The 21,560-nt window shown below is 38.2% G+C and overlaps 1 protein-coding gene across 4 annotated transcripts in view; it reads right to left on the bottom strand.

Annotated features, from left to right (window-relative positions):
• TFG (trafficking from ER to golgi regulator) overlaps positions 1–16,863 on the bottom strand; it is a 38,363-nt gene extending 21,500 nt beyond the window's left edge. For 2 of the 4 annotated variants that reach the window (XM_069472545.1, XM_069472548.1), the window contains exons 1-4: positions 16,406–16,634; positions 12,156–12,382; positions 9,014–9,097; positions 1,170–1,316 (exon numbers count right to left, since the gene is read on the bottom strand). In XM_069472545.1, the coding sequence (XP_069328646.1) occupies positions 1,170–1,316; positions 9,014–9,097; positions 12,156–12,339 (415 nt within the window). In that variant the 5' untranslated portion in view covers positions 12,340–12,382; positions 16,406–16,634. Of the gene's footprint in view, positions 1–1,169; positions 1,317–9,013; positions 9,098–12,155; positions 12,383–16,405; positions 16,652–16,723 lie in introns of those variants that run through there. The other 2 variants (XM_069472547.1, XM_069472546.1) reach the window with 2 other exon arrangements.
• Positions 16,864–21,560: the final 4,697 nt, after the last annotated feature.

Genomic DNA, 21,560 nt, shown 5'->3' with positions numbered 1-21,560 from the left:
AAAATAGAATAATACCTCAGAATCTAAAAGTTGCAAGGGGCACAGCTGCTCACACCTGTAATCCATCCAGCACTTTGGGAGGCTGAGGCAGGAGGATTGCTTGAGGCCAGGAGTTCAAGACCAGCCTGGGCAACACACTAAAACCCAAAATAAAAAAAAAAAAATTGCCAGGCATGGTGGCACACACCTGTCATCCCTAACTACTCAGGAGGCTGAGACAGGATTACTTGAGCTCAGGAGTTTAAAGTTACAGTGAGCTATGATCAGGCCACAGCACTTCAGCCTGGGCAATACAGTAAGACAGTCTCAAAAAAAAAAAAAAGATTGCAAGGGATTATGTGCAGTCACCCACACCTGACTAAAAAAAAAATGACTATTTCACAATATGGACAGTTTTGAACATTTGAAAATTAAAAGCAAACAAAAATATTTTTTTAAAAAATCAGTTTTCTTAGTGCAATATCTAAGAATCTTAAAAGTTGAGGAAAAGTTTTTTTAATCCACTTTGAAGCCATAACACATACTTAAATTTCAGTCCACATTTTAAAATACATTTGGTCCCAAAACTACGTCATTTCTAATTTTGTCAATAAACCTTGCTTTATCTTAACAAAGAGTACGTTATCTGTAAAATGGAAAAAAAATTAGTTCTTTGAATATTATGTTTAAAAATTGTGTTTAAAATAAACTTTACAACATACCATTTTAATGTATAGTACTAATCTATAAGTTTCTTTTTTACTTGAAACTACTTCATATTCTACATAAAATTCATGAAATGATTTTCAGTTCCTAAAAATCATTAATTATCTATTACACTGAAAAGGGTTCATGAATCAAAACAGTTTAAAAACTGACCTATGTCATAAACCCAGAAGTCCAAGACTAGTTGTATAAGAATCACCCAGAGACCATTTTAAAAATGGGATTCCCAGGCTCTACCCTCCAGTAGGTCTATGATGAGATCCAGGAATTGGGATAATGAAACCTCCCAGTAATCTTCATGTACCAGTGTTCATGTTTGGGAACACAGACATGAACACTAGTAGAGGCAGGAACAAGAAAGAGCGTGACATTGTAAGTGCCATCCTACTCCTGCCAAAAAAGAGTTTTTAAAAGCCTGCAAAAGATGTAAGAATAAATCAGAAGGAGAAGGATTCATGATTTACCATTTTCAGGAATGTTGGTGGAAGGTCCTGGTTCTCCAGGGGGTTCCAAGCTATCCAATAAGCGATTTACTTTGTTTCGCAGTTCTATCAGTTCTCGACGGAGATACTTCACCTGACTTGATTCAAGGGGTCTTGGTTGGCCATTAACTGAAATAAAAGCATTAATCTGCTTAAAATTAGGAGATGTTCTTGAATAAATATATCACCAGAATAATATGCAATAAGGAAAAATATATATAATTCCTTTAAAAAAACAAAAACAAACAAGATACTAAATAACTCTTTTTAAGGAAAGGATTCTTTACTGCAAATAACTCATTTTAGAAAAAAAGAAACATTCATCATCATTCCCGATGGCACACCTATGGCGTATGACCATATAGGTAAGAAGGTTTATTAGAAAAATTCAACTACAATAAATTAGAACCTATAGAAAGCTATATTTTTTAACAGAAATTAAATTTAATAAAAATTACATAACTTCAAAAGCTTATGTTATTTCACATTATTTAATTTTCTTAAAATAAGACAAAAACACCTTATTCTAAACATAAATGTTAGAAGATACAACATGACTGATAGGTCTGTTATCCCTCCTACCTACTTTTGCCTTGAGAAAAAGAACAGCTAACTAACACAGCTGATCTAAAACGTAACCCATTAAAAAAATAAACACAGAACTTTTTAATCTACATCACCACTGTCCTTCAAAGCAGTTACTTCCACAGGCAGTTTATAAGCCACAAAAAGTCAGAGATAACTCAATAATCACAGTTGGGTTTTTTTTTTTTTTTGAAGGCAACATTACCTCATTTAAGTACCCATTTTGTCAATGACTTTCATTTCGGGTGACTGAAAAAAATGAAATCTTTCATTCACCACTGAGGTTATTTTAAAAAAAAGAAAAGAAAAAAAAATGTGACACAAGGCTCTGAATGAAAACCCCAAGATAGGAGTTCAAAAATTAAACTAAAATGCTTCATGCACTACCAGTAAACATCTATTTGAAAATAAAGGTTCAGGAAGATTGTTTGCTAAATATGTTTCAAACATCAAATCATCAATATAAGCTCTTAGAAGAAAATCCACCAGTAATTCACATACTCCCTCAATAGTTATGGGGAAGTTCACTATAATCTCCTACCTATATCAATTAGTTATTGGTTTTCACTTGGTATTACTGGTTTCCCTCCAATATCCAAGAAGGAGAAAAGTAGCTCCTGATAGCCAGGAACTGGTCTGCTATCCTAAGATAGGCCTTGGTGTTGCTATAAGCTGGCCTGGCACCCACAGGCGGCCTATGGGGTTCTTCTGTTGAACACGAATATTTTCAAAGAACACCAACATTAGAGAAGACCACCCTGTGACTAGGATAGATCAAAAGTCTATAATCATGTCAAAACTCAAGACAAAAACAAGAACACTGACAAAACCATAAGAATGATCAAACATCCCCCTCATCCTATCTAATATGAGTGACTGCTACTGCTTTATCCTCAGTTCATTCTTCCCATCTCTACATAAGATTTAGTAAGATTCACTCCTCTCACCTTCTAGATAAAAATTATTTAAGAATCACCTCCACTTTCTGACACCATCCAATCCAGAGCAAAGCCCCACTTCCTTGATCCTTATCCAAAAAACACCTAACACAAACCCAACCCCTACAAAAAATTCTTTTCTAATATCCTGTTACAGAGACACCCTATGCCATAGTGTTCATTCTCTCTTGTTGCAGTAAGGCAATAAACTCAACTTTGTTTCACTCCAGGTGTGTTCCTGGTGGTCTCTATCTGGAGCACATTGATATATCTTACCAGAACTTTTAAGAACTCTACATTTGGCTGGGCATGGTGGGTCATGACTGTAACCCTAGCACTCTGGGAGGCCACGAAGGGAGGATTGCTTGAGCCCAGGAGTTTGAAGTTGCCGTGAGCTAGGCTGACACCATGGCACTCCAGCCTGGGCAACAGAGTGAGACTCTGTCTCAAAAACAAAAATAAAAACACCCTACATTCATACTCCTAGTTTGGCCTATAATCTGTTATGTTCTACTCAGTGGGTTTAGGAGCATCATGCTTCAAATTATACTCAATTAAAACTTCAAATTCCCTATTCTATAATAATGTATTTTTATTAATGACTATAACTGTAGGACTTCAATGAAAACACACAAAAAGATAAACTTATTTATTACCCATCTTTGTTAAATCTTAACATTTTTTCATCTTTGCTCCTGATCATTAAGAAATGAAGCAAGGCCTGGCACAGTGGCTCATGCCTGTAATCCTAGCACACGGGGAAGCCGAGGCGGGAGGATCGTTTGAACTCAGGAGTTCAAGACCAGCCTGAGCAAGAGAGAGACCCCCGTCTCTACTAAAAATAGAAAGAAATTAGCTGGACAACTAAAAATATGTAGAAAAAATTAGCCGGGCATGGTGGCGCATGCCTGTAGTCCTAGCTACTCGGGAGGCTGAGGCAGAATTGCTTGAGCCCAGGAGTCTGAGGTTGCCGTGAGCTAGGCTGACACCACGGCACTCTACCCCTGGCAACAGAGTGAGACTCTGTCTCAAAAAAAAATAAAAAATAATGATACAATACATAATTAAGTCTCCTGGGTACTTCTCCTCAAAACCCATTCCCCAACTTCATGATTTTAAATAAAGTTTTATATTTTGTCCATGACAATCGTGCCATGTTCGATTTATTCAAAGAACCTTTTTGCTGTATGCAATCATAATTGGTATTTTAGTTACCTTTTATAATTCCTTTATATTGGGCACACAGCAATTGTTCTATGTGATATATGCCCTACATGAGGTTAAAGAATTCCCTTTTATTCCTGATGTGCTATGACTTCTTAACATGATTGAGATATGAATGCTTTTTCTTTCTCTACAAAGACGGTTCAGTTTTTCTCCTTTAACCTGTCATATGGAAAGTAGTATTAGATTTTCTAATTTAAATGAATCTTATACTGCCTGGGTGAGCAATCTTGTCAATGGTGTGTTTCCATATGCACTGCTGAATTTCATTAGTTAATATTATTTAGTATTTTGTATCCATGTTCATAAGTGACACTGGTCTGCATTTTCCTTGGCTGATTTTCAAGTTTAAGGTTATATTAACCCCATAAAATGAGTTAGCGTATACTCCCTCTTTGCCTATTCTCTGGAACAGTTTGTATAATTTGAGATCATCTGTTCCTTCAGTATTTGGTAAAATAGTTGGTTCAATTTCTTTAATGTTATAATAATCGAGGCAATCAAATTATTTATTGAAATAGATTAAATTTACCTAGGAAATTGTCCCTGTCATCTGAGTTTTCAAATTTAAATTATTCACAGTATTTATAATGTTTTAAGTTTCCACTATATTTGTAGTTTGTTCCCTTTTCATTTATTTGTTGTGCCTTCCTTTTTCTTAACTAATTTTCATAGAGGTTTGCCAATTGCATCCTTTCAAAATTGTTGATCCTATCAATTCCCTGATTTCTAGTTCATTTCTGCTTTTTATTATTTCCTTTCTTCTAAGTTATTTGGGCTTATTTTGTCCTTTTTGTAACTTTCTACGTTTAATACTGAGTTCATTACTTTCCAGTTAAGGCTATAAATATCCCTCCAAGTATAGCTTTGGTGTACTCCAAAAATCTGGTTATGTAGAAGTCATTATCTCATTATTTATTCATTCATTTTTTAGAAATAAGAGTCTCACTAGCCCAGGCCAGATTTCAATGGTGTGATCACAGCTCACTGTAACCTCAAACTCCTGGGCTCAAGCAATCCTCTTGGCTCAGCCTCCCAAGTAGCTGGGACTATAGGCATGAGCCAGCATGCCCAACTAATTTTTTTAAAGTATTTTTTATAGAGATGGGGTCTCACTGTGTTGCCCAGATGACTGGTCTCGAACTCCTGGCCTCAAGAGATCTTTCCACCTCAGCCTTCCAAAGTGTGGGGATTGGAGGCCTGAGCCACTGCACCCGGCCTCTAATTATTTCTAATTCCCATTATAATTTCTTCTTTGACTTATGTTATTTAAAAGTATACTCTGTCTCCTAAAGTAGAGGAATTTAGGTTTTATTTTTTTGTCCTGTGGTTTCTAATGAGGCCAGAGAATATGATCTTTAGGATATCTCTTCTGTTATTTTCTTGAGATTTGTTGGAAGACTTAGATATGATCAACTTTTATAAATGTCCCATATGTACTCAAAAAAAAAAAAAAACTAATTCTTCCTAACTGCTAGATGTACAAGATCAAGCCTGTTATCTAATATGTTCAAATTTCCTCTATCTTTAGTAATTCTGAGCCTGCTTGATCTTTCAGTTTCTAAGAGAACAGCTCTCCCGTGATTATGAATTTATTGATTTCTCCTTGTTCTGTCAATTTTTCCTTAGGAAAAAAATCTAAAGCTATGATGCATAAATGCTCAGATTGTCATACAGTACTAGTGAATTATTCTTTTTATCATTATAAAGTGACTGCTACTAAGTTTTTATGTAAGTCTATTCTGTTAATATTAACAAGCTTTCTTTGCATTTGTCTACTATATCTTTTTCTAGTCATTTACTTTCAAACTGCGTAATAATCTTTTAGTATATCTCTTAGAAATGGCATGTAACTAGATTTTTTTTATTTTTAATTTAAGTAAGAGATTATATTAACTGGTACATGTAGTCAGTGTATGTATTGTGATTAGTATTCTGTGCTATTTATCAAGCTTTCCCTCTTCTTTTCTTCCCTCCTTTCCTACTTTCTAGTGAAATGAGTTGTCTCCTTTTTTCCCCTATTCTTATTTCTAATCTTTCAAAAATCACTCTTTCATTTTACAAATGCATAATACTTCGATTTAAACATTCTAAAGTTAATCACAACCCTCCTCCCAAACAAGTCCTTAAAATATTTTAATTCCTACCATCCCCTCCTGTCTTACATATAATTATTGCTCAGTATTTTTGTCCCAACCTGTTTTTATTACTATATTCCTAAAACTATTATTTTTTGTAATCAGTGTTCACTTAAATTTATATATGTCAACCAGTTTATTTGATCACAAGTGCTTCTTGCATCATCTTTGACCATCTTTTGGACTCAATTTCCTTCTTGCTGAAGACCACTGTTCAAAATTCTTTTAACAACAGTCCGTGAGTGGTAAATTCTCAGTCTTCATTTGAAAATGTTTTTATTTCCCTTCATTCCTGAAGTTTAGTGGACTACAGAATGCTACTTTTCTAGTTATTTTTAATAACATTTGAAGATGAGATTCTATTGTTTTCTAGGTTCTATTATTACTATGAAGTCTACTAACAGTCTAATCGCTTCATAGGTGATCAGTCTTATTCTCTCTACTTTTAAGATGGTCTCTTTGTCTTATATATTTTCCAGTTTCATGACAGTATGTCTAGTGAAGATTTACACTTTAACTTACCCTGGCCAGACTGTGCCTTCTGAATCTGAAGGTTTATATCTTTTATATAATTCTAAAAACTCCTTTAGCCATTACCTCTTAACATATTTCTACTCCTCCATTCTTTCCTTCTCAAACTCTCAATGGAAATATGCTGGACTTTCTCATTCTCAACTTCCCTTTCATATTCTCCACATCTGTGGTTTTGTGCTTTATTCTGTAATTTCTCTGGACTTCCTTTTCAGTTCACTAATTTTCTTTTTAGCTGTGGCTAATCTGATGTTTAACCTACCCACCTAGTAATTTCAGTGATTATATTTTTAATTTCCAAAGTTAACTAAGTTCTTTTTTAAATGTTTCTTCTTTTTCCATAGTGCCTTGCTCTTATATTTTTATTCCTTCAAGTCTTTAATAAGTTTTAACATTTTATAGATTATCACTTCTAATACCTGAAGTTGTTGGAAACCTAATCCTGTTATTATTGCGTCCACTGTTTCTTGCTTACATTGACTGTTTCATGTGGCTTATTGTTCTGAACCCTTAAGTTCCTCAACAGGATTTTATCTATGAGAAATTGGAGTGACCTGCATTGACAATATACTCCTCCAGAAAGATTTTTGCCTTTCCTTCTGCTATTTTTTTATGGTAATATCTGGGCTTGGGAGTTTCCAAACTATATACAGTTTATATTTAAACCCAACTCACCTAAGGACCATGGTATGAATCCTTAAGGGAAACTTCTCAAACCCCTCACACCCCAGGGTGTAACAGTCAAGCTTCCCTGACTCTTTCTGTATCAAGACAGAGACCTGTTTCCTACAATATTCTTTTTGAGAGTATAGCCCACTGAGTGTCTAGGGCCAAGAGTCTATACCATGTAAATACAAAATGACAAGTCCTTAAATTATGCAGTCTAAAACCTCACTATTACCATCATGAGCACCCCAAGTCCCAGCTTCTGGTACTTCAGGCCTTAAGTTTTTAGTTCCATTAATTTTTTTGGTCTCTGGATATTTCCCTTACTTTCCTGGACAAGCTGAGTTGCATCATTCAAAAAATATATTTGTAATAGTTTACCTAGCAAGTCCTCAGTAATTTCTGGAGACAGGATTTTCAGGTTATCTAATCTTCCTTATACCTAGCTAGTAGTTAAGTATTTTAAATTCAATATTATAAAAAGATAACTTTTATTAAAAATTTTTAAATAGTTTTTGTTATTGGGCCGGGCGCGGTGGCTCACGCCTGTAATCCTAGCACTCTGGGAGGCCGAGGCGGGTGGATTGCTGAAGGTCAGGAGTTCGAGACCAGCCTGAGCGAGACCCCGTCTCTACTAAAAATAGAAAGACATTATATGGACAACTAAAAATCTATATAGAAAAAATTAGCCGGGCATGGTGGCTCATGCCTGTAGTCCCAGCTACTCGGGAGGCTGAGGCAGTAGGATCGCTTGAGCCCAGGAGTTTGAGGTTGCTGTGAGCTAGGCTGACGCCACAGCACTCACTCTAGCCTGGGCAACAAAGTGAGACTCTGTCTCAACAAAAAAAAAAAAAAAAAAAAAAAAAAAAATAGTTTTTGTTATTAACATTTAAAAATCTGATTCATATTCATTGTTCCTAGATGGTAATGAAATAGATACAAATTAAATCAATAGCCATGATCATATTTCATGGAACACTAAGGTTTAGCACAACATAATTTTAAAAAATAAAACAAATGCTAAATAAAACATCAAGAAAAAAATGTGTACATTTTTCACATAATCATGCAACCACTTAACTCTGTAATCATGTCTATTTTATCCCTTAAGAGCTCTGCCTTGCAAATCTATTAAACTCTAAAGGAAAAATTCTAAATGATTAAAAATCAGTCTTTTATTTGCTTTTATCAGAACTATTTTTAATCTTTAAGTACTACCTGGAAAATATTATCTAAACTATCTAAGCCCTGAAAACAAGTAAAAACATAGTATAATATACAGGAAGATAATTATAAATTCTTAAAGAAATGAGGAGTAGTTTTAACCCTGAAATTATTTTTAATCCCTGATACAAGTGGCACACAATTTAGGGTAACAAAGCAGATGTGGAATTTAAAACATGCCTACTTTCTATTCATCTTTCCAAAAAACCAAATAGTCTAACAATTCAAAAATTCTAATACAGCTAAATTAAAGCTATAATATTGTATGAGAGATATCTAAGTTATATGATTTCAAAAATAAAATAATCTTAACACACTTTGCTCTTAATTAAACTTCCATCATTTTCTTAAAACATATATAGTCAGAAACTTCAACCACTCCTTCAATGCAAATTAATTTAAGCACCTTTTGAATAAGTTATCTTTTAATTCTGAGTCTTTAAAAGGAAAAAAGCCAAAAAGTCTTTAATAAAAATACAATGAATAAAATGCTAAATTTATTAGAAAGTTTACCACTCACCAAATAATGTCAGTTTCAGTATTCTACTACATTGAATTGCGAAGGAAAGGTCAGAACTATCAAAAATTGTTATAAGATCTCCATCTGGAATTTAAAAAAAAAGAAATGAGTTTCAGATTTGTATCAGCAGTAAACTAGGACACATGTAAAATTAAGATTCAAAATGTAGATTGCACAGCATCATTAGACTCTCCTATAAAACGTTAAATCTTAAAGGATCATCTAACAAAGATATATTTTGTTTCAAAAAAACACTAAATCAATTTTGCTTCCTATTTCTATGGCAAAGTATTTATCATATCTTCATGAGAAAATGTAGCTAAGGTTAATGCATTAACAGCATTAACTTATACTAGTCACCAGGAAGAGATTCATGGTAACAATACCACCAGTTATTGGTTTAGACTGAAACTTTTCCATTCCAAAAAATTTAAATATATTTATAAAAATTTAAAATAATACAGATTCTCAAGGTTCAAATCTTAATCCTAATTACCACAGAACACCATTGACACAAAGGGAAGGGAAGCATATATATTAGTAATACAACAATAACTCTAAGGGTTGCATAAAAGAGGTTTCTGCAAAACTGCTTGGGGAAACTGTGGCCTAAAAGTGACATGTGGCCCTCCAGATCCCAAAGTGTGGCCCCCTCGACCAAATCCACACTTCGCAGAACAAATCCTGTGATTTGTTCTATAAATTTGGATTCAGTCAAAAGGCCGCACTCAAGGATCCAGAAGGCCATATGGAGCCCCAAGGCCACAGGTTCCCCACCCTCAGGTCACTGACTGTTTTGATACTAAGATGAAAACTATCATACTTCCCTATAAAAACATTTATATGCACAAAATAATGCATATTTAAGACTGAAATCCCCCACATCCCAAGAATAAAGAATATTACAATTAGCATATCAATTGTATGTTTGAAAAGCTTCCAAAGGGCTAGCAGAAAAAATGTTCTATAGAGAGAACAAGAACAGAAAAGGAGCCATAGACAAGGAGTTGGTCAGGGACCTCTGCAGGGTATCTCTGCAGACACAGCTGGGTGGGGAGCAGTTTTGTCCGGGCAAGGCCAAGAGGCTAGATGCTCTGCTACAGCAATTTTAACACTAATTAGGAAAATTTACTTTGGACAAGGATGGCAATAACTGAGGATTTTCTATTAGTTTTTAGCTCTTCATAATCAGACTCATTTCACACACATCTAAAGTTCAACCTTCAAGGATTCTACTCATAAACACATTTTTAAGAAAATAAAGTATATATGTAAAAGAAAAAACCTCATATAACTGCCCTTTTTTCTTTTCTGAATTCCACAACAGAAACAGAGTATCTCTGATGGTAGGAACTTTACCTGAGCTATCTCTCTACTCTGGTGTCCAACAGTCTAGGGAAAATAAATCTAAATAATTCAGAACACTTTTTAAAACACCATGAAAAATAAATACAATGTTGTAACTAAATGTATTGGACAAATTCCAACAATGAGGATATCCCAAGCTAAGGGACCACAAACTTTGACCAATGGACAAATCCGTTTTTATAGGACTATGAGCTAAGAATGGTTTACATTTTTCAAAGATTACAAAAAAAAGATAATGACACAAAGGCCTTATGCAACCCACCAACCTAAAATATTTATTACCTAATCTTTTATAGAAAAAGTTTGCTGACCCTTTCCCTAAACAAAAATAAGTTAAGTTAAGAGAAAGCCAGTCAGTAAGGTCAGTTTAAGATATACTGCTAAGTTTTAGGTAAGAGCAAAGCATCTCAGGTTAAAAAAAGACACTTAAAAATTTGAATCGTAAAGTTTGGAAGTCACAGAAGTGAAAGTCAATGTATTATAGGCAGATGAGATTACTAGGGAAGTGAACAGGAAGAAAATTGCTTTCCTTTATTGTTCTTTAACATGGGTGGCTCTTAAATGCATGCTCTTAGATCATACATCACACCTGCAGCTAGATGGCCAACTTAGCTGATCACCAGTGATTTACACTCCCCTCCCACAGTGTAAACTGTGCAATGTGGCTGCCCATAAAAGGAGGGCATTTCCCAACCCTATGCATCTCAGCAGAGCCATGTGACTGGGTTCTGGCCAGTATGTTGTGGACAAAAATGATATACATCACCTCGATGCCTAGTGAGTAAAATCTCCCATATGATTCTTCATACTCTGTCATCACCTATCTGCCTGCTGAATGTCAATGCCTAAGGTAAGCTGGTAAACCAAGTGTTAAAGATGACAAAGCTTCTGTCCGCCTGGATCCCTGAAATGATCTGAGTGCTAACCCACTCAGACTGTAAGATTTCTATTCACAGCACCTGGCATTACTTTAAGCCAGCACTCAGAGAGACAAACTATTAGCAATAAGAAGAAAACCAGTATAAGCGCAGTGTCAGAGATGTTAAGGGATACGGGTATTTCAACAAGGATAGTGTGAGTAGCGGTGCCAAATACCGAGATCAAGATCAAAAAGACTACAAATAAATTCAATAGTAGAAAAGATACAGGTAACCACCTAAAGAGCAAATTTCAGTAAAGATGTTAACAAATGTAAGTTGAAGAACAAAAAATACAATCTACTTCTATAATTCCACTGTCTATTTAATGAAACATTTGTCATGCAAAACCCATCTCCATAAAAAGTTTTGTGGTCAAGTGAGTCTGGGAACACCGCATACTATAAACTGACAATGTATATCAGCATATTACACTCTGAAAATTCTTTCAATAAAGCAACACATTTGTCTTTGTTTAAACCAGCTTTCCCCTACTTAGTTGACCATGAAATCCTTTTTCATTCAATATATACTGATATCCTTTACACATGGGGAAAAAAAGAGTGGGGATTTTTAAAGCAAAAAGGAAACCTGAATTGTATGAGCAGAAAAAGGAAAAAAATGCTTGTAAAAATGTGAAAGTGTTCTAACACTTAAAACTCCCTTCTAGTAATAAACCACTTAGCTATTTTTAACTTATAAGAGAACTGTACTAACTATATGAATAACCCATTACATAAAGTAGGCACTCAACTACCATAAAAAGAGAGAAAAAGAAATAGTCCAATAACAATGGATGAAATATTAATAACATATACAATACTTAGACTTTTAACTAGCTTTCAAAACACTCTTACCTTCATCTTTATACTTTATTGTTACTTCATCATTACTCAGAAGTTTTCCTCTGAAAACTCGTTGCATCATTAGCACTAATTCATCATAGGTAATATCTTCATTATGAATAGGAATTCGTCGAATATCCTCCCCAAGTTGAGCTTTGATGATCAGCTTCCCACTTAGGTCCAACTGTCCATTCATGGTGGACTCCAGGATGTTCTATATATACAACTCTAAGGAAAAACTGATAAAAATGGTTTTGATGATTAAATGACAACATATCTTAAAAGTTGAAAACAGAGCTACTACTAGTATCTAAGAAATTCTGACCTTCAAAAGAGATTCATTGTTTCAGTGTTACCATAACGGTCTAGAGGTAACTTTATTTTACGTGCATAAGATTTTTTTACTGCTTTAAACTACTTATCTAACATTACCATTTAGATTTCTCATTTAACATGTTTAAAAACAAATTCCTGATCCTCCACCCAAAACCTGCCTCTCCTATAGTCTTTCCCACCTCAGTTAGTGACAACTCTTTCCTTCTAGTTGTTCAAGACAAAAATAATCTTGTTTCCTCTCTTTTTCTCAAATCTTACACCCAAACTGCAGACAAAATCTGGATGCCACTGCCTTTAAAATAACTCTAGAATCCAACCACCTCAGTACCTTCACTGCTATAACTCGATCCCAGCCACCACATCTCTTGCCTAAATTATAACAAAAGACTCCTAACTGGTCTGCCTGGTTTTTACCTTTGCCCACTTTTATTGTATTCTGAACACATCAGAGTTATCCTATTAAGTAAAATCTAATGTCACTCTGCTCAAAACCTTCCAAAGGACTTTCATCTAAAAAGCAAGACCTACAAGGTCATAATCTGGTCTGTGGCCCCTGGCCAATTATTTAATCTCATTTCCTACTTTTCTCCTTCCCTCACCTCTGCTACACCCATACTTTAAGTTCTTCCTCCCTACTCAAGCCTTTGTACCTGATACTCTCTTAGTCTTTGAACCCTTTTGGCACTCCTCATATGATTCAGATCCCTTCAAACATCAATTTCTCAGAATTCTTCCCTAACTATCTAATTTAAAATTGTTCCCGTCACTATCTTCTGGACCCTGCTTTATTTTTCTTCAAAGCACTTAACACTAACAAACATTAAAAATTTGTTAACATTTTATTGTCTTTTCCACTGGAAGGTAGGAAGTAAACAATTTTGTTTGCTGTATTCCAGAGCCCAGAAGAGTGCCTAGCACATGGTAGTCATTTAATAGTTGCTACACAAAGGGAGAAATAAATGATGGCTTCAAAATTCTATTAGCCTATAACTCTAAATGCTAACCCTGAAGAGAAAAGCATGTGTGAACACTAAAATAGAGCCTCAAATTTTTCTCTCTAAAATAAGAAAGATCTCATGAGTATTTTCTCTAATTTCCTATTTTTGGGAACTTGAAGAGAGAGAACAAATGTGTGATACTCTCCGAGCTTTGTAAAAAACTGTCCAGTACTGTGCTACATACTCCATAACCACCCAGGCCCCACCTTGTTGGGTGTTGATTAGACTGCATACTTTAAGAAAGAAGATAGACAGTATCAGAGTCACTAAATACTAATCTGCCACAGAATTTTCCCTTCTTGGGTTTTAGTTTAATCCTTAATCTTATTCAGTATGATTATCCTGTAATGACTTTGTAATCTTAAATTCAAAATAATGTCTAAGGCCTCTAGTAATTTAAATGGCTGCTATATAATGGAGAATATACTTATGATCAAATAATGGGCTAATATCTCTCGTTCTCAAGGCCAAGATATCCCTGAATACGTTTATCTGTAAGTGCTGAGCATTTCCTTAGCATCAACTCCTTCCTCCTCCCGCCCCAAGCAAATGCTCTCTCAAGACTGTTTAAGGTGTCCTACAATCTCCTACTGGCCACATTCTGGTTTCAACCTCATGCTTTACTACTGGCAGGTTTCTGTTTTCTTCTCTTAAATCTGTTACTTCATTAATATCATTACACTTCTCTACAATTATTTTCTGTCCTTTTTGCAAGTGAGAGCATTCACCTGCTCCCACAACACACAACTCTTCAAATACTTATAAAAAGTTTTCATGAATCCTAATTCATTTCAAGCATATTACCTCTCAGTACCCTAATATTCCTTATATAAACGTCCCAAGCCCTTTCCTCTAACTATGCCTTAAATGAATGTCTCTAGACTTCCTCACCATTCTCTGGACAGATTATTTTATTATGTTAATAAATCTTTAATAAAATGGAGCATTAAAACTAAATATAACACTCTAAGGTCAATGCAGAACACAGTGGACTGTGTTCCATGATCTGGATGCCATGCTTATCTTAATGCAAAATAAGAACACTGTTAGATTTTTATCTGCCAAGTCTCACAATGGACTTCTCATGAAGACTGTAACTAACTGAAACCTCCACACAACCAGCTCTCCACCTTCTGCAATGCCTTCTGCATTCAGGAAACATTTACTAAATACCTACTATGTGCCAAGCTCGTAAGTATAATTACTTCAACAAAATGGTAAATATTTCATCTTATTTGTACCAGCAGCCTGAGAGAAATAATGACCTTTCAATAAATCGATGTACTTGTTACATTCTCCTACCCGCAGGATGTGTAAACCAGCAATAATGTAGATAGGGACTAGTGCTTAGCTTTAGTAAGATGGTGCTATCTATTCCCCAGAAGCACCTAGAATAGTGTCTGACATATAGTAGGTACTTAAAGAACTGTTTTTGTTCCTTGCATGAAAGATAAAATAGGGAATAATAAAGTTCTGATAAAGGGACTGGAGAAGAAAGCTGTAATATCAGATCAGTTCTTAAGTCAGACCCTCAGACTGTACCTTTTTTATGTAGCTAGAAGTGACACCCCACATCATACTCCTAATTATGAGAAAATTCCAACATCAAATATAATTGATGGTATGTCCTTTTGACTGTGGAGGGGGTCGTTGCTCAGATATAAAAACTTGAGTCACATATACTGTATCTGCCATGTTTGCCTGCAAATTCACTTTTGGTGTTTCCCATTGATTGTAAACTCTCCGTGGCCAGGAACTAGTACTTCTTTCCTAAAGCTGTCCCCATTTGTACAGTTATCTTCTCAGGGTAAACACACAAGTAGCACAAAACTAAGTGTGCAAAAAAATTTTCCTTTCAAGTGAAATCTCATCCCCTTCATATAAGAGAATTCTGCTTCTCATTTTCTATAACAAGGTAGAGACTGGTATGAATAACTAGTTCCTAGAAATGCTGGTGAGATTCCTACAGCAATTTCTTCTCCTACCTTGTTCTTGCCCCATCCCCTCCGAAGTTAAGAAATGAATCGGCCACTAATTTATATAACCCTCCAACAGGAACGCTTTTCTCCACACTGGGAATAAACCGACCTGCCCAAGGTCACGTAAAAAGCCTGCCCTCCTGAACCAGGTTCTACGTTCGGTAGCCAAACTTCCGGCTCCATTAACCCTGAAGGGAAGATCCTGCTCAAAATCAGAGAGGCTGTGGCTTAGGTATCTCCTGAGGGTGGCAGTTCCCTTCAAGACATCCTAAGCTGAGTCAACCCTTGATTATTCCAAAGAATGCAAGAGGCCTCAAATCCTGCCTGACCAGAGGCAGTGAAGCAAGATGGTAAAGATTCGCACTACTATGTGACCTTAAGTCCTTCTTGAAGGTTCATTTTCATTATATTCAAAATGGGAATAATATCTGAATTTGGATAGGTCCTTGTGATGATTGAGATCATACATCTAAAATACTTAGTATACTACCCAGCAATGCAAACTCTTAAAAAGTTAACTAGAATCATCACCATAAAACCGGGTTGGGCCTCCAAACGGCACTTGATTAAGCACTCTCCACCCTTCTCACTCTTTCACGCCCCTTTGGGGGCCGACCACCCCAAGCCCCCTCCCCTTTCTCGGTCGACCCCCTGGGCCAAGCAGACCTGTACACGGGCCCTAGCGGGCCCAAACGCCTCCCAGAGCCCCCGCGACCCGTCTCTCTGCCACAGTGGCCAGCGGCCGCTCCCTGTCTCCCCTCCCCCTCCGCGGTCTCCCCTCCCCCACGCGAAGCCCCACCGGCCTTCCCCCTCTCTCTCCTCCTCCTCAGCCAACCCCCTACCACAGCGCCTCCGACCCCACCCGCCCGGCGCCTGTCTGTTCCAGCTTCCTGGTCTCCCGGCCTTCTCTCAGAAAGAGCAGCCGCGCCCCCGTCTCCAGCGGCCGTACCGGCTAGCCAAGGCCGCCGCCACCGCCGCCGCCGCCGCCCCTCTGCGGGTCTCCACCGACCAAGCCGATACGAAGCAGCCGCTGCCGGCCTCTGGGGCGTCCCGGGGAGGCTACGGTCACGGCCTGCTCTATTGCCCTCCGCGGCCGCCGCACCTCGCTCGCAGGCTCGCGCGGGCCCGGACCAATCGCACGGACCCAACAAGCCGAGCGAGAGCTGAGGCCCAGTACGTGGCAGGCGAGGGAAGAGAGGCGGGAGCAAAGAAAAAAAAAAAAAAAAAAATCGGTCTTTTCGCCCCGCCTCACTGAGCGCGAGCCAACCCACAACGCATGCGCGGAGGCATGGGGCGCGGGGCTAGCGCGCGCCGGGCTACGCGGCCGCTCAGTCCTGCTTTCTCACTGGATGACCGGATGTAGAAAGTGCGAGGTGAACCAGTGCACGCATGCGCGGGGCGGGACCAGGACTTCCCGTTTTCCTGAAAGCGTGTTGTTTCGGTCTCTCGCCTGTGGGCGGGGCATAGTGTGCTGTGCTAGACCTTTTTGAGAGCTGGTTGAGAATAAGTCTGTCCAAGTTAAAGTGGGTGTTGTTCTCATTTTGTGACCATTGTAGTTCTTTTCCCGCTTTCCTTCTACAAATCCATTCATTCATTATCACGTGCGTACGCTTTGCCAAGCACTATGCCTGGTGTGGGAATGAATCAGTTTGTGAGCACGGAGTTTCCAAGCGAACATACGACCGACAGCATCTTTGAGACAGGACAAATCTGCAACTGTATTAAGGGCTGGGAAATTAGGCTAAGGACTCCAGAAATGTTTTTTGGAGGATAAGGCATTTGAGCTTGCCCTGAATACTCTTCTTCTCCATTACCTGCTGAGATCCCAATACAGTATGGGCAAGTGGGAATTTATAACCAAGGAACGGGGTTGGTCAGTGGTTGATAAATCACTAAGAGGAAGCGTAAGGGGCAAGAGGGATTCTGGCCAAACTGAGCCAACAGAATTCTAGCTGAAGATAGGCCTGGGTGATCAGAAGTCACCTAGGCAGGGGTCCCCAACCTATGGTGAGTTGTATAATTATTTCATTTTATATATTACAATATATTACAATGTACTAATAATAGAAATAAAGTGCACAATAAATGTAATGTGCTTGAATTATCCCCAAACCATTCCCCCCCCCCCCCCAGGGCTGTGGAAAAAATTGTCTTCATGAAAATGGTCCCTGTTGCCAAAAAGTTTGGGGACCGCTGAAGACGGGGGAGGATGAGGAACCTGATCAGATATGGAGGACGGGGTTTTTTTTGTTGTTGTTTTGTTTTGTTTTGTTTTATGCTAAAACTGGATTTTGCAAGGAAGTGCACAAATGGGCTAGGAGAGAAGGTTCAGGAGCCTGACTAAAGTTTGGCCAAGCAATGAATCTTTGTCACTTCTAGGGTGGAGACTAAGCAGATAGGTAAAGTGTAAGGCTGGTGGCGGGCACCCTCTCCCCTCCCTAATTGAAAAAGAAGAGGCCTAGGAGACCGACCTGACCTGCGGAGAACGACGCCTGCAAGGCCCAGCTAAGTTAAAGAATAGCCACACCTGGATGGTTACCCTGATAAGGGTTTGGGTTCCTGGAGTCCACACATACCACCAGCCCCTCCTATTTCTCAATACCTGCCTAAAACTGCAACAAAGAAATTTCTCTTCGCACCAAAATCTTCCCGCCAAAGAGAACCCCAGCCCCCAGCCCCCAGCCCTAAAAACATGTAAAAACCCACTCAGACTTCTGGGCAATGCAACTTCTCAGGCCCCTCTCTCTCCTGGGATCTGAGAACCTTGCCCGGGCCCCCCTCTCTTGGGACCTGTAACCCTCACTCGGGAGCACTCCAATAAAGCCTCTTTACCTATCCCTTTCAACTCTGCTCGTCTGTCTTTCTCTGGCGCCGGCCAATCCGAAAAAACTTACATAAAGCATTTTGATCCTACCTGGTCCCCAAGTGGTTCACTGAAGTGAAGGACCTGGAGTAAAGTAAATTCAAGTTTTTTAGGAAGAGAAGTCATTTTTTTTAGTACTTAAATAGTGTGATCTTTTCAGTTAGAAGTCTCTGAAAATTCTGTTTTAGAGTGAAAATATGTGAGTTTAGAATGCTATTTGCCTCTGATTTGTGTTTTCCAACCGCTGTATTGCCCTTTGAGTAATTGTTTGCAGGGATTGGGGAGCACAGGACTACAGAAGTTACGAAGAAGAGTTCCTCGTTTTTCTCTAGAGAATGTGGTTCATTGCTTGTTGTTTAAAACTGAGTAATATAGTTTGGGGAAATGCACTGCTGTCTGATAGTATTCCAATGCCTTTGAGATGGTTTGGGATTGGGTAAAACCACACCCATATGGGCAGAAGTAAAATATTCCCTGAAGGCAGTGAATATACCAATGTTAATGTTCCTAAAAAGAGGTTAAACCCTGAGGCCAGAGGTAAGGAGCCTTGGCCTGGAATAGGATGAATGTCCCCTTTCTAGACCCCCAGTGAGGGGGAACCCAAGAGTCCTTCCATTTAGGAGAAATAAACTGGCCCCTGTTACATTGTGGTCAGCTGCAAGCTAGGAAGAGAGGCACCCATAGGCTGGCCTGTGGAGGGGCTGGGGCTCATGGACTCTGAAAGCAACTTGAGGTTCTTTATGTTGTAATTCCCTCATCCTTCACCCCCAAGCAATCAAAAGTCTTGTTTAATATTAAAACTTGTTCCCAGCTACCACAGGTTGTGGTGATTCCTCAAGTCAAAGCTGACACACATCTCTGTACTTAATCTCCCAATAAATGTAGGTGATAACTGGCCACAGAGCCATAACCGGAATTGAACCACTTACCTGCCTTACCAAAAACATAATTTCTTCCACTGTGTGTGCAGACACTGATTTTAGTTACTGCTGCCTTTTGTTAGTGAAGCCAAAAGGCTAAGTTATCATATGATTATCACTAAGCATTTATAGGCATACTTCTTGGAAATAAGCACCAAACATGCCATTAAGAAGATTGTTATAGGTATTCTATAAGTAATCACACCTGTAAAGTGCTGCTAGTCAGCAAACATCTTACTCTCTTTTCTGTATGGAGCTTACAAAGGTACTAAACCAGTAAATTGAAATTCATGCTCACCTGAACTTCTGTCCTACATCCAGGTATTTGAGGTTTAAATGAACGCTGAGAATAGTCTTGAATCAGAAAATACCACTTAATGGTAGTACAGAATATGAAAGTTGGAAATATGTGAAGGAGGGAGAAGCAGTGGAATACCTTTGACACAGCCTGTAGCAAGGGGAGATAAGAGGCTCTGCAGTTTGAAGTTTACTTCCCATGATTCATCTGAAGAAGGCTTAAGTTAAACTGTGGTTTTAAGAGAGGTAGTCAACCCACTTACCACCTGCTCTTTCTCCCCAAAGGTCTGTGTGGCTAAAACTCCTCAAAAGGAGAAGGGAGAGAACCCTAAGATTGAAAATGGGGGATTTGCAGACTGCGTGGGAAACAGGACAGAGACTATGAGTCCTGTAAACAAGTTAGATAAAATCTGTTTCATCATGTTCTCCTTTAGCAGTTAGTATAAAAATAATTCTCAAATTATTTTGAAAATTTCAGTCATCTCATCTACCCTCAGAGGAACCAAAGAAAGTATGGGCATATCTCCTAGGGTGAAAATTTCAAGTAAGTTATGTACCGCCCTCAGAATCCCCTCTGTTGTGGCAGCAGTCAGCTAAGTAAGAGAATTACAAACAGAAGGGAAATCGTGAGGACCAAACGGGTCAGCTGGTCAGCTCAGCCTCACCTCCACTAGCCAAACATAAAGATCTGCTTGTGTGAACAAAGCAAGCTGCCACCCCATGCAAAGATAATGGAGAAGGAGAAAGGAATGATATTCCTACTGTGTACCTCTGAGTGAGGGATTGTTAGCACCAGCTAAGCAAAATACTTCAACCTGTTACAGCAGCTGCACGGCATGAAGACCCTAAAATGTTTTTGCCTTACCCTGGGGCTCTACATTCAACCTTTCTTTAGGGTAATTGCTCCTGAAGGCAGTTCTCCTAGATTTTGTATCCTTGGAGGCCGGTACCTCCTAGGTATTCAATACATATTTATTGAATAAAAGAATGAAAACTAAGTTTCCTGCCACTTTATAGGGCAAGCTTCCAGAAAAAGGAAGCAGCTCTCTGGTGAGTTCCTAGCTCCCTAGCAGTGTAAGATTTTATCTGAGTAATTTGAAATCACTCACTTTTCTTCATTTATGTCCCCTGGAGACAGTGCTAAGTCACCACTGTGCTGAGTTACCTGTCAGAGTTTAGGTTGAAAAAGGACTGCTGTTATGGGCTGAATTGTACCCTGTCCCCTAAAATTCATATCTTGAATTCCCAAACCCCAGTACATCAGAATGTGACTTATTTAGAGATAAGGCCTCTCAAGAGGTCATTAAGTCGAGGCCGTTAGGGTGGGTTTTTACTCACTATGACTGGTGTCCTTAGAAGAAGAAAAGACAGGACACACAGAGGTACCAGGAATGAGTGTACACAGAGGAGAGACAATGTGAGGACACAAGCAGGCAGCCATCTGCAAGCCAAGGAGAGAGCCCTCAAAAGACATTTTGGTCTTAGACTTCCAGCCACCACAACTATGGGAAAATAAATTTCTGGTGTTTAAGCCACCCAGTCTGGTATTTTGTTATGGCTAGTAGACTAATACAAATGGCACAAGATGTGCAAAGAGGTATTACAACTTTTCATGTGATCAAGAGTGGCTTTGCGCAGCTCTTTTAAGAAGCCTAATTGCCAGACTCTAGGAATCATGCACGTCAGAGATAAAATCAAATTCTGGGTATTTGGAAGCACTCACATCACTAATCTAATATTTATGCCAATGATCCTGTGTTTAGTGCCTCAATATAAATGCATAATTAAACAGAGCATTCTCAAAAAGCTTTTGCAATAAAGTCACACACCTAATAAAAGATGCAAAGTAAAACCACACAGAGATGCCATTTCTCACATATGTTTGATAAAAAGAAAAAAGTTTCATAACACTTTGTGGAAAAGGGTGTGGCAAAATAGACATTTATACTTTGCTATGGGGGCTTCAATTGATACAAACTATTTAAAGGGTGATGTAGCAGTACCCACCAACATCTAAAATGCCT

The sequence above is a fragment of the Eulemur rufifrons genome, chromosome 7, assembly GCF_041146395.1.
Source record: "Eulemur rufifrons isolate Redbay chromosome 7, OSU_ERuf_1, whole genome shotgun sequence".
In the NCBI taxonomy this organism is placed as follows: Eukaryota; Metazoa; Chordata; class Mammalia; order Primates; family Lemuridae; genus Eulemur; species Eulemur rufifrons.
The sequence above is the reverse complement of the archived record's forward strand: the minus strand, read 5'-3'. Positions and strand labels throughout refer to the sequence as shown.